Raw genomic sequence first — 12,182 nt, forward strand, 5'->3', positions numbered from 1 at the left:
CTGTCACACTGGGAATAGGGCAGTACAAAGGCTTCTATGCAAACCCAAAACCTGCTTTATCAGGGTCTAGGTTCACACAGCAGCTTTTCCATCCACAGCTTATCACATGACAAGTTTTTTTCACTGAAGACAACTGCACTGACCTCAGGATGACTGCCTCTTCACTGATGTCACCACATGACTTACAGAGAAGAGGGGCTGTTCGCTGCTCTTTGCATGGTAAGTGCTACACCTTTTGAACAGGGACTGTTCAAAGGCCCTCTGCCATTACCAGAAATAAGATATAAACTGACAATCTGGTAGCTTAGGTGCACACCGTTAACTTTTTCATTTACTCTGCCATCTGAAAATCTGTGTTTGTTGTTTAAATATATGGAGACTGACCATTTATTTGATTTCTTATTTATAATGCAATTTTTATATTGCAATTTGAATGTTGCATGCTTTGATGTTGTAAAGTCAGGCAGCACAAAGTATTTTAAAATAAATATCAGACTTTTCCAACATTCTTAAAATCAATCCTGATGTGTCTAAGACCTAACAGATCATCAAATGCTCTCCTTTCATATTTTCATATCCTCTACTCTGTTGTTCCACCTCCACTGATGCTCAAAGCTTATTCAGTCTGGCTTTCGCCACCCAGTTGGGACAGAGTCCGGCAGTCTATAAATTTAAATAATAATAATTGCTCTACCCAGACACACACACACACACACAGAGCATATTACTGTACTGGAATGAAATCCTCTTACTCCATGATTCCCCCCCCCCCAAACCCTCTCTGCATATACAAAGCCTAATTTTTGTTTAGGGTCCAGTAACACAATATTATCTAGGTATGTATCTTCAACGATCATACTGGCACAATTTCTATTTCTACAACTTCTCCCCCACCCCAAATCTGAACAAATAAAATAATAGGTAGGAACAACAGAAATCGTTGGTAATGAACAGTACAGTGTTGATTACTTCTGATAGACAAACTGCATCATGGCTTAGCAGGAATTCAAGTTATAATCTACACCTATAAAAGTGATTATAGTAGTATTAAGACTGTTTCCTTATAGGTAGGCAGGAAAAGCCATAGTTGCAAAAAAAATAGTCTCATGAGTGATACAAGCACAGTTTTGTCTACTCAGACATAAGCTTCACTGAGCTTAATGCAGCTCGCTCTCAGTGTATAGGACTGCAGCCTAAATTTCAGAAATTTATTTAATCATAAAAAACTCCTTTTTCAGATTCTATTATTATGGTAGGACATAATAATGAGTGTATTGAAACACTCAGAATCACATATTTAGTTTTACAAAGCAAATATTAGGCTGCTGCTTTCCCATACTTTTTGAGAATAGTGGAACAATTAATACTATGTAATACTAGTAGCATTTACTGAACAAAAGTATACATTAATAAGTAACATGAAAGTACATGAAAAAATAATCTGGATCTCCAGTTTTCTTCTTCTTTTTTTTTTTGCTAGGCAAAATAAACTAATGGCTACGATAATATGGTAAAATTAAGACACTGTCAAGATTGCTACCTTGCTTTGTTGTATTTCACAGAAGGACAGGGTGTTATCACAGTTAAATATTTGATTAACTGAATAAGATTTAACTTTGGATTAACTGTCATGGCTAACATAATGCTCAGATTCAGCAAGGACAGTCACTCTATGCAGCTGCAGCCTTCTGCAAATGGAGATATTATACTGCATTAGTGATCATCCAATCCCCTAAATGGATGGATATTTTGATCCCTATCCCAATCTACAACTCATTATTACACATGGCTAATTGCTTAGACCAGAGTCAATTACAAAGAATTTTTTTTTTACTTTATTTTATTTTAGGAGCAGGATGACCATAATTCAAAATAAGCATTCTTGAACTAGAGTGATGGGACATACTGCAACTAGCACTCATAATTCAGAAATGTGGTAAAGTATGAACTATTTAAACCCAGGGGTGGGGGATCATAGATAAAAGGAAAAATACATAGGGGCCTTAAAGCAGCTGCATTACCTACTTATTTCAAGACCATGTGAAAGGAATCAATATTCCAGTAAGTGCACTTACTGTATTAAATGTAATAATGTGATTTACATTTTAAGAATTTAGTTGACATATTTACCATTTAGAGCCAATTTGGTGTAGTGATTTAAGGTACCAGGTGACTGTGAGTTCTAGTCCTGCCTGAGGCACAAAGCCAGCTGACCTTGAGCCAGTCACTCTTCCTCAGCCCTAGGAAGAAGATAATGGCAAATAACTTCCAAAAATCTTGCCAAGAATACTGCATGGGCTTGTCCAGGCAATCACCAGGAATCAAGAATGAGTTGAATGCACATACAGAAGCACACAAAAGTATTTAGTTGAAATATTTAGCAAGTGTAATAATGCATATTCAGTATTTGAACACATTGAAATTATAATCTGCATTAGGTTTCTCTTTTTTTTGGATTTATTTCAATAAAATCTATACGGTACATGCAGAGATAAACTATTTAAGTAAAAGGATTTCTTCAGTATGTTAAATATTTTCTCAGCAATTAATATTAGTGACTTACTTCAATGAGTACACCAATCCCCAAATGTGCAAAATTTCTGTGACATGTTTGTAACAAAAGAGATCACCAATACAGATCTCTCATGTACAAGCAACAAACCTTATTCTAACAAATACTGCAATATGCATCATATGCTGACCTTTCTGCGCTCATGACATCACAATAAATATCTTTCAGATGGGATTTGCAGGTGCATTTCTGCCTTAGTATTATTCTTCTGTCGCAGCAAAGGCTTATTGAAATAAAATAACCAACATCACTATGGCATACACTGAGCGCACACTTGGCACAGTGACACATCACTTTACTGAAGTATTAATCTTCAGTAATATACATTTACTGAAGTATTAATCTACTTCAATGCTAGCTCTTTTCAATTAATGCATTTCCATAATCAGGGTACACAGTTCACTTGCCAGTTTAGAATTCAGTTTCAGTTAGCAGGTTTGTTTGTTTGTTTATTTCTAAAAAAATTTGCTACCACCCATCTCCCCCCAAAGAGGGACTCTGAGCAGTAAGCAAACTTAACAGGTTACCTCTTACGTGTTTTAATCATCATATATTTTAACACCACCGCTAAAAGTTGCTAACCACCAGTTATAAGCATACAGAGAATAACTGGTTATTGGCTGCATAAGACTAGATTTGGATCCACAAGTAGTTTAAAAACTAATTGTGCATTAAGACTACAATCCTAAACATTCTTATTAAAAGTGAGTCATACTGAGGTCAAGGAGATCTGCTTCTGGGAGAGCCCTGTTTAGGATCAGGCTTCCTTCATGAGCAATGCAGAATGCTGCTCTCAAAGCACCCCTCTTGCTGATTTTAAGACCTTTTTCCATCAACCCCTAGTAAAATGTTCTGATGAAGAATGCATCAATCTGAACAGAAGGCTACTAAAAACAGAAACCGGAACACTTTAATATATGTATTTAAAAAAAAAATCTCAGCTCTCTCAAATTTAAACCTGTGCTTTTTAATTTAAGATCCCCAACTGAAACCTGTGCTTCCTGTGCAGGGAAACTTGAACAGGGCAAAGTCTGCAAGGTCAGTTAACTTTAAGAAATGAAGCACCCCGCATAGTTTTCTATAATGTCACCTGAAACCTTATTACGTATCTGTTCCAAAGACAACCGGGAAGAGAGGCACATCGATAAATTGCTTTTTCCCTCTCCCTAAACACAGTTCCGCATTTTCAAACAGCAGGAGGGAACAAGCTACAGACGCGCTTTCGGTCCCTGAACTTTGGAGAACGTCAATTAAAGGCAAGCCAATCTAAAATACTCCACTTCTCCGCATTTTAAAGAGATGTTTACCCTCAGCCCCCCTCCCGCCCCCCGCCCCAACTCCGGATCCTCCTACTACAGAGGAGAAAAGAATCGCCTGAAGAATTAGCGGGTTGATCCGCACAGAAACTGAAAGGCTGGGACATCCGGTCTTTTTCCACCACCACGGCCAATTCAAACTTCAAAGCCCCTCAAGCAACCGCCGCTGGGCAGGTATTAAGTGGCTTTCGCCCCTTGAACGTGCACATTCCTTCCGCAACCCGGAATCTCCCATACTGGAGCAAAAACCTAGTGCGGGGTGTTAGCGCCAGAAAGAAAAGCTTCTAGGTAATACAGCAAAGGGTGCGTGCGCCGGGCAGGGGAGTCTGCTGCCAAAACAATGCTTGGGAAGCAGCGCCGCTCTCTGACCTGCCCCCGAGAGCGACCCCTGGCCGGCTTCCCTGACAAATCCGAGCTCGGCTTCCCTCGCAGCCAGGCAGGCAAGCAAGCAGGAAACTCTCGCAGCTCGCCCGACTGTTTGCAAACACGCGCCCTCTCTCTGCACGGCGCCCCAAGTGCCGCGTTACCTGCCCGCGCAGGGGAGGAGAGGCGGCGGCCGTATCTAAGCCCAACCCGCATCCCAGCGACCCCCTGCTCCGGCAGGCCGAACGGATCCCGCCGCTCTCAAGTGTCACCCGCAGCCGCCCGCGCACCCCGCAGCCCCACTCACCCAGCTCCGGCTGAACCGGGGGGTGCCGCCGGCGGCGGCGGCAGCAACTCCGGGGTCCTCTGGGCGACGCCAGCTCCCACCGCTTGGCTCCCAACGTCCAGCAGCGGCGGGTCGTGGGAGCCGGCGACGAGGAAGCCGCCGCGGCTGGGGGAGGACGCGGGGCTGCCGGGGGTGGAGCGCGGCGCCGGGGCCACGGGCTGGGGGGCGGAGGAGGACGTGGCGCCCCCGGCGGCTCTGGCGAGGCAAAGGGGCAGCTCCGGGCACTCGGCGGGCTCCGGCAGCCCGTCCAAGTCCACGCTCCGCACTTTGCGCAGCTGCTTCCGCTTCCAGTCTGAGCGCGGCTCCCTCTGGCCGCCGCCGCCGTCTCCGGTGGGAAGCCCCGCGACTAGCGCCGTTGCAGCACCACCGGCCCCGCTGTACCGCGCAGGCTTCGGGCTCAGAGCGCCTGCGGCGGGCGGTGCTGCGGAGGCGGCAACAGCGGCGGCGGCGGCGGCGGCTTCGTTCCCCGAAGATAATCCCACCGAGCAGGCGATGCGATTCCCAGCCGCCGCCGCCCCCGCCGCCGCCGGTCCTCCTGCCGCCGCCATTTTCTCTGGCGGGTCACATCCCAGCCCACACTCGCCCTCCGTCAGTCAGGCGCACCGGCTCTGAGCGGGCAGGGAGCGAATTCCCCGGACGGCCACTACGCCTGCGGCGTGGCCTGCGCCGGTTGCGTAGCCGGAGGGGCACTGGGTCGCTGGGCGGGCCCAGGTTGTGGGAGGGAAGGAGAAAGAAAGGAAGAGGGCGGATGCGATAGGTAACCTGAGGGGCGCCGTGGCTCGTTTTGCGCAGCCGGCTGTCTCAGCGCCTCCTCTGGCCGGCCAGGTGCATTTGGCTTTTGGCTCTGCGCTCGCCTTGGCCGCTCCTCCTCGCCTCCTTCCCCCAGCCAAGTTTCTTCTCTCAGCTGCCCTGCTTCCAAGCAGAGAAACAGTGTCTTGGGGAAAGTGCCTGCTTCCGACTAGGGACTCTCCCGTTTGACTTCCCTTGGCGAGGATTGCACACCGATTAGCTCTGTGAAGAAGCCGTTGTATCTGTCCGGTCAGCAGGAATAAGGCAATTAGCGGACTTCTGAGGCATTTAGCAAGGATGGAAGCATTCTGAACGGCAACGGGGAGATTTTTCAGGACTCCCCATATAATAAGTGCGGCACTTCCTGTAAGTCGGAAACTAGTAAAATGAAGACCTTCAGGGAAAGCCTTATGTGCTGAGGATCTGCTTTGAGACAGGTTTGCTTCCTGGGAATGGAAGATTCAAACCCAGGAAGTTTGAAATGGTGGGATCCGTTCTGTCACCGTTCTGGGGAAATTAAAGCCATGCAGCTAATGCATCCACCTATGGCCGTGTTGGCATGCCCCGCTTACTCTACACTTAACAATGTTTTGTCAAGTTGACATTTTCTAATTTTTCATAACACACTGAGCCACAAGCCAGCTGGGTTCTCGCAGCATGGTAGGCTCAAGTGTTTCCAGCTCCCTGTGCTGTGTGAATCCAAGTTATAAATATGCATAAAACTGCATCCTAAAACAGCCATAATGCTGACACTGTATCCGAAGTCTGCATACAGTATCTCTCCAATGCAACTTTGTCTTAAGAGTTTTTTGTTCGTTTGTTTGCTTGTTTTAGGGTTTTTTTTTGGCACAGTTGTTTTTATTTATTTATTTATTTATTTAATTAATTAATTAATATTTCAAGTTTCTATCACCTCCGATCTCCCCCAGAAAGCTTTTACTCTGACAAACATTTCCTCTGGTCAACTTCTTCTGTACTTTTGGCATTTTAACCAAAAGTAGATGTCTTGAATACCTTCCGCAATTTAGTAATTTCTTAGCAAACTATACTCTTTTGATTATTAGACTGGCATCCTAAACTTGCTGAGCTACTGGCATTGACAGCCCCTGGATAAACCCATGAATAGGCTAAGTGGCATCCTGACACTGCAGCTCCGCAGTGGTATAATGCAACATTAGAGTGTTGTACATGCCAATCCCATTCTTAGTTACTCTGGTATGTAATGTCCCCTCTGCCCTTTTCTCCCAACTGCTTAGCAAACAATGAGGAGGTGTGTCTCATTTGCCCTGAGCCTTGTGGTTTCAAAAAATTACAGACCTTGGCATTGTCAAATTAGTTTGTTCAGTGCAGGATTCCATTATTTTAATAAAAAAAGCACTCCTGATCCATGTTGGGTTAGTCAGTGCACATCCATAGCAAGTTCCTTTTTAATTCACAACATCAAAACTTTTTTTAAATGTTCCAGGTTATATTAAACAAGTATTGTATTGTATTGTATTGTATTGTATTGTATTGTATTGTATTGTATTGTATTGTATTGTATTGTATTGTATTGTATTGTATTCATCAAATTTATATGGCTGCTCGTCTCACCCAGAGTGACTCTGGGTGGGGTACAATAAAACCAGGAAACATTTTACAAACCTATTAAAACAATAAGAATAGGTTATTCTTATTCTTATAAGAAAACAAGATCATGAGAGAGAAGATATTACATACAATACAACCAGCATGTAGGCTCCCTATTACCAGGGGATCCCCAGGCTTGCTGAAAAAAACATTTTTCGAGGGCATTCTGGAAGGCCATAAGGATTGGGGCTAACCTGACATCAGGAGGGATGATATTCCAGAGGGTAGGTGCCATGGCCAAAAAGGCTCAACTCCTAGGGAACTCTTGCAGATGGGACCTGCAGCATGCATCTCCTGCCAGACCTGATGGGATGGGTAGATGTAATCAGGAAGAGGCAGTCCCTCAGATAACCTGACTCCATGTCATGTAGCACTTTAAAGGTCAAAATCAGCACCTTGAATTGGACCTGGAAGCAGACTGGCAACCAATGCAGCTCACAGAGCAGAGGTGTAATGTGTGTCCATCTAGGGACACACAAAACTGCCCACGCTGCCACATTTTGCACCAGCTGAAGCTTCTGGATACTCTTCAAGGGCAGCCCCATGTAGACCCTGTTACAGTAGTCCATTTGGAAGTTGACCAGGGCATGAGTGACTGTGAACAGAACCTCACAATCCAGGAATGGGCACAACTGGAGCACAACACAAGTTGCAGAAAGGCCCTCCTGGCCATGACTGCCATCTGCTCCTCAAGCAGGAGTCATGAATCCAGAAGGACCCCCAGATTGCTCACCTGGACTATTTGGGGAAGTGCCGAGAGTGGGATCTCTCACTCCCAATCAACGCCCCCTATAAATCTAATGTTCTGATGGTTTAGTTGTCTCCAAACCAATTATCTTTCAGATACTATGATGACTGCTATATCAAGCAGGTATATCAGGAATCACAATCTGGGTTTACACAATGCACTAAGCTATGGAATGCATAACCATGGCTTGTTAATGTTGCATTCACACAATATACTAATCTACAAATCATGATTTACACCCTACTCATCATACCAAATAAGCCATGTTATAGCTTAGCATAAAATTTGAAACCAGTAATTTTGTTACATCCTTTTAGGATTCAGTGAAACAAGAACTGTAGCTAATGGCATGTCTCTTTCCGCAGTATGATGATAATAATAATTTATTAAACTTGTATGCTGCTTAACTCTCAACAACTCTGGGTCGCTCACAACAATCAAATGAAGAAATTACAATAAAACATAAAAAATTAAAAAAAAGATGGCAAACAGGATGAAGCAAGAGGTCTCACCCTCCCTTGCCGAAGGCCTGAGTGAAGAGGCAGATCTTCATGGCTTTTCTAAATAACAGCAGAATGGGGGTGGGGGCACCTCATTCCAGAGGGCAGATGCTGCTACAGAGAAGACATGCTTCCGGGGTCCTGAGAGATGACACTGTTTAATCAAAGGTATCCGAAGCATGCCAACCCTGCAGGATTGAATCGGCTGGGCAGATGTTATGGGAGACAGACAGTCCCTCAAGTAACCAGGCCCTATGCTGTGTAGGTGTCCTAACAAGTAGGAACCACACTGAGACGAGGAATAGGTCTCTAGTGTTTTATTACTGCTACATTAGACAGAAAATCCTAACAAACTGAAGAAGCATGAGAAAACCCATACAGATAAACCCCAAAAGTCAAGGCAGGTCTGTTCTGTGTCTCTTTGAATGACAGCTGAAATTCTTGCTACTACACATGCATTTTCCCCCCTGGATAGGGGCCCCCTCCTGCTCACCATCAGTGCTCATGACAGTAGGGCCTTACAGGTAACAACCAGCACCTTGAATCACACCCAGAAGCAAATTGGCAAACAGTGCAGTTTATGAAGGACGGGTGTTACATCGCATAATTACATCTGCCCATCCCATCAGATCTGGCAGAAGAGGCATGCTGCAGGTCCCATCTGTTAGGGAAAAGCTGGCTGGGTGACCTTGGGCCAGTCCCTCTCTCTCAGCCCAATGCACCTCACAGGGTTGTTGTTGTGCATAAAATAGGAGGAGGAAGGAGTATTAAGTATGTTCACCGCCTTGAGTAATTTATAAAAATAATAAAGGGATAGAAAATAAATAAATAAACAAATAAACAAATAAATAAATACACTTGGTGGGCTTGAGGAGGCATGCTTTCTCTGCCATAGCACCGCCTTATGGAACATTACCCCCCACCTCTGAAGTAAGGTCAGCTGCATCCCTACTTACTTTCCAGAAGTCCTTCAAGACATGGCTTTGTCATCAGGCCTGGGGGTCCCAGGAGGAACGGGTATTGGGTACGTTAGCCGCCTTGAGTTATTTATAAAAATAAGAAAGGCGGATAAAAAAAATCTAAAGAAATAAATATACTGTATATATAAGAACTGCCTCCTACCTAATGAGTTTCCATAAGGAAGTAAAAACACATCTCTAGGAGAGAGCATTTGAAGAATGTTAAGCGTGTTATCTATTCACGTTGGTCAGTGCCATATTAATAATAGCCATAAGTACTGTTAAATTGTTTTTAATCTTCTGTTTTATTCAATGTAGCCCCTCAGGGCCATTGGGAATAGAGTGGCATAGAAAGGTTAGCAAATAAACAAACAAACAAACAAACAAACAAACCTCGTCATAATGTAGTGCCTTGTATATGGATGTAAATGCTGTTTGTTTCTCTGTTCCTAACAGCAATAGCTAATAGCGAACCTGGGACATAGATGAAATCCCTACAGAGGGTAAACAATACCACCTGCTATGGAGGGAGGGGTATGTGACACAGGATACCTGGTTTTAGTTACAGTATTTCTTAGGTCTTATCAGTTTCAGCATAACTTGCTTGCAGGCAAACGTATCTGGAACTGCAGAACATTTCTGCTAAACAGCTATCTGTTTTATATCTGGCTTTTCCTGTTTTTAAAGTAATATTTTTCTGCATCATCGATCTAATGATCTAACATGATTGATTGACTGATTGACTGATTATGTTCCATCAAGCTGGTGTTGACTCTTAGCGACCACATAGACAGATTTTCTCCATGACAAGATCTAACATGAATGACCGTCTATTTTTAAGACTTTGTGATAGAATTTTGATAGAGTTCTTAACAGCAGGTCTGAAGAGAATAAAAAGAGATAAGTTGAATACTATTTATACATTACCTAGTCTGCAATTTTAAATAGAAATGAGTGAAGTGACATTAGCAGACTATAATTATGAAAATCTTGGAACCCGTTTTTTTAAAAAAGCCAAGCCTTTCAGTTGTTACCCAGCGAATTTGGAAAAAATGAAGTGATCAAGTGTTTCACTGGACAACCATGGGAAGGGCCCTTCAAACATGAGCAAGCAGCCTAGCAGCCAAGGACAAAATGGCCACTTTTCCCTTACCCATTGGGTTGAAAAGGGACAGAAAACAGTGGAAATTTCTCAACACTTCAGTATGCAGCTCAATCTTAATTATAATCAACCTCTGGTATCACCAGATAACCAGAGTGTTTTATTACAATCCCCATGCCAATCCTGTCCAGTTTCCTGGTTCTGGAGCAATAGCTAATGAAGCAATTGAAAAAAAAATTAGAGCAATTATGCAAAAAGAAATGACTGAGCACTGATGCCAGCCCAAGTTTGGGTCTTCACAGTGGCAGTAAGAATGGTGAAGCATTTGGATTTTTCTGCACTAAGGGTGACCATGATCTTTTTAGGATGGATGGAATGGTCAAAACAGAGCTACTATGAACTATTTGTGGGTTTCCTTGCAGATATAATCACTCATATTTGTTCAGGGTTAAGTGGGGAAACAACTACACATGATCTTAGAGGAAACAGATTATCTAGAACCCTTCCAGTCAGGATTCAGGCCTGGACATGGGACACAAAGAGTGTTGGTTGCTCTGGTGGGTGATATATGTTGTGATCTGGATGAAGAGAGTGTGCCCTTCCCACTCTGCTGAACTCTCAACATAGTTTTGTAGCATCAAATATGGTATCCTTTTAGACTGCCTGCAAGAATAGGGAATTGGTCCTGCTTTGTTACTCCAGTCTCCTTACTTAAGGACTTATTGCTTATAAAGAGTTTTTAATAAAGAGTTTTATTGAGAATTGATCTGGTGCATGGTCTGAACAGGACACTAGTCTAGAGAGGCATGGATGAGTGAACACCATCTTTCAGATGGTCTAGTCCTAACCATTCAGGGCTGTAATGGTTATAATTAAGATTCTGAATTGTATCCAGTTCAGGATATGAAGCTAGTTCATTCTAACAAAGAAAGCATATGCTCTGTGTGTCTGGATTCCTGATAACAGTATTTTTCTGTTTACCAAAGGCATCTTAAACACAGGTGGAATATAAAACTAATTGAAGGTGGTGACATATAAATGAAAATGATTGTGTGTGTGTGTGTGTGTGAACGAGAGAGAGAGTGCAACTAAAGCAGATATGAAGCAGTTTCCAAGATAGATGAGACTTTTTTTATTCTTCTTGATTAAAAGACCAATATACAAGAAGATGCTTTTTCTACTAGACTGCCAACATTTAGGATAACATGTCATACTGATGTTGTCAGGCAATCTGTTTTCATATGATTACAACCAAAGCATGGCCAACTTCTTCATGTCCAAGTTGCTTGTCATCCCCATCAAGGAAAATCCTTGAAGTAGGGATCTGCTACCCACATATAGGTTATTTGTCCAATTAAGAAGCTGCATGGTCTTAGTTTTAAATTGCAGGAGAATCAACATTCCTGTTCCAGATTTCCTTCAGCTATATATTGGGATAGAAGGTGGTACAACCATTGGGGAGGGCTCCACAAGTGCAGCACATTCCCCGCTTTGTGTAAGTAGTATCTTACATGGAAATAATCTCTCTCTCTCCCTCTCTTTCTGTATCACCCTTTCATTCTTATTCTTGACTCTGTTCTTGTTTTACCAGACACACTTCTTAAGTACTTCATTCCCAATGCATCCATCTTAGTTTTTAGGGTTCTCCTCATGAGCCCAATTCTCTCTCCCGTATAATAAAATGGGAAGATACACACTTTTAGGTGCAGCCCACTTCTTTTGAAAAATATCCATTCTTCACACTAGACCATCTTATACCTTTCTACTAGATTTTGTATTATCTTAATTTTTTTTAACATGCTACCAAATTACACAAATCCATTTACTTGTTCTGATTTTTCACCATTTATAGATAACT

The 12,182-nt window shown here is 43.1% G+C and overlaps 1 protein-coding gene across 1 annotated transcript in view; it reads right to left on the reverse strand.

The window, feature by feature from the left end:
• The window catches only part of MAP3K1 (mitogen-activated protein kinase kinase kinase 1), a 63,722-nt gene extending 58,493 nt beyond the window's left edge, over positions 1 to 5,229 (reverse strand). The window contains exon 1 of the mRNA XM_063295646.1: positions 4,559 to 5,229. Within this exon, the coding sequence (XP_063151716.1) occupies positions 4,559 to 5,145 (587 nt within the window). The 5' untranslated portion in view covers positions 5,146 to 5,229. The remainder of the gene's footprint in view (positions 1 to 4,558) is intronic.
• Between the last annotated feature and the right edge of the window lie 6,953 nt (positions 5,230 to 12,182).

This window comes from Candoia aspera, chromosome 2 (genome assembly GCF_035149785.1).
Source record: "Candoia aspera isolate rCanAsp1 chromosome 2, rCanAsp1.hap2, whole genome shotgun sequence".
Taxonomy (NCBI): Eukaryota; Metazoa; Chordata; class Lepidosauria; order Squamata; family Boidae; genus Candoia; species Candoia aspera.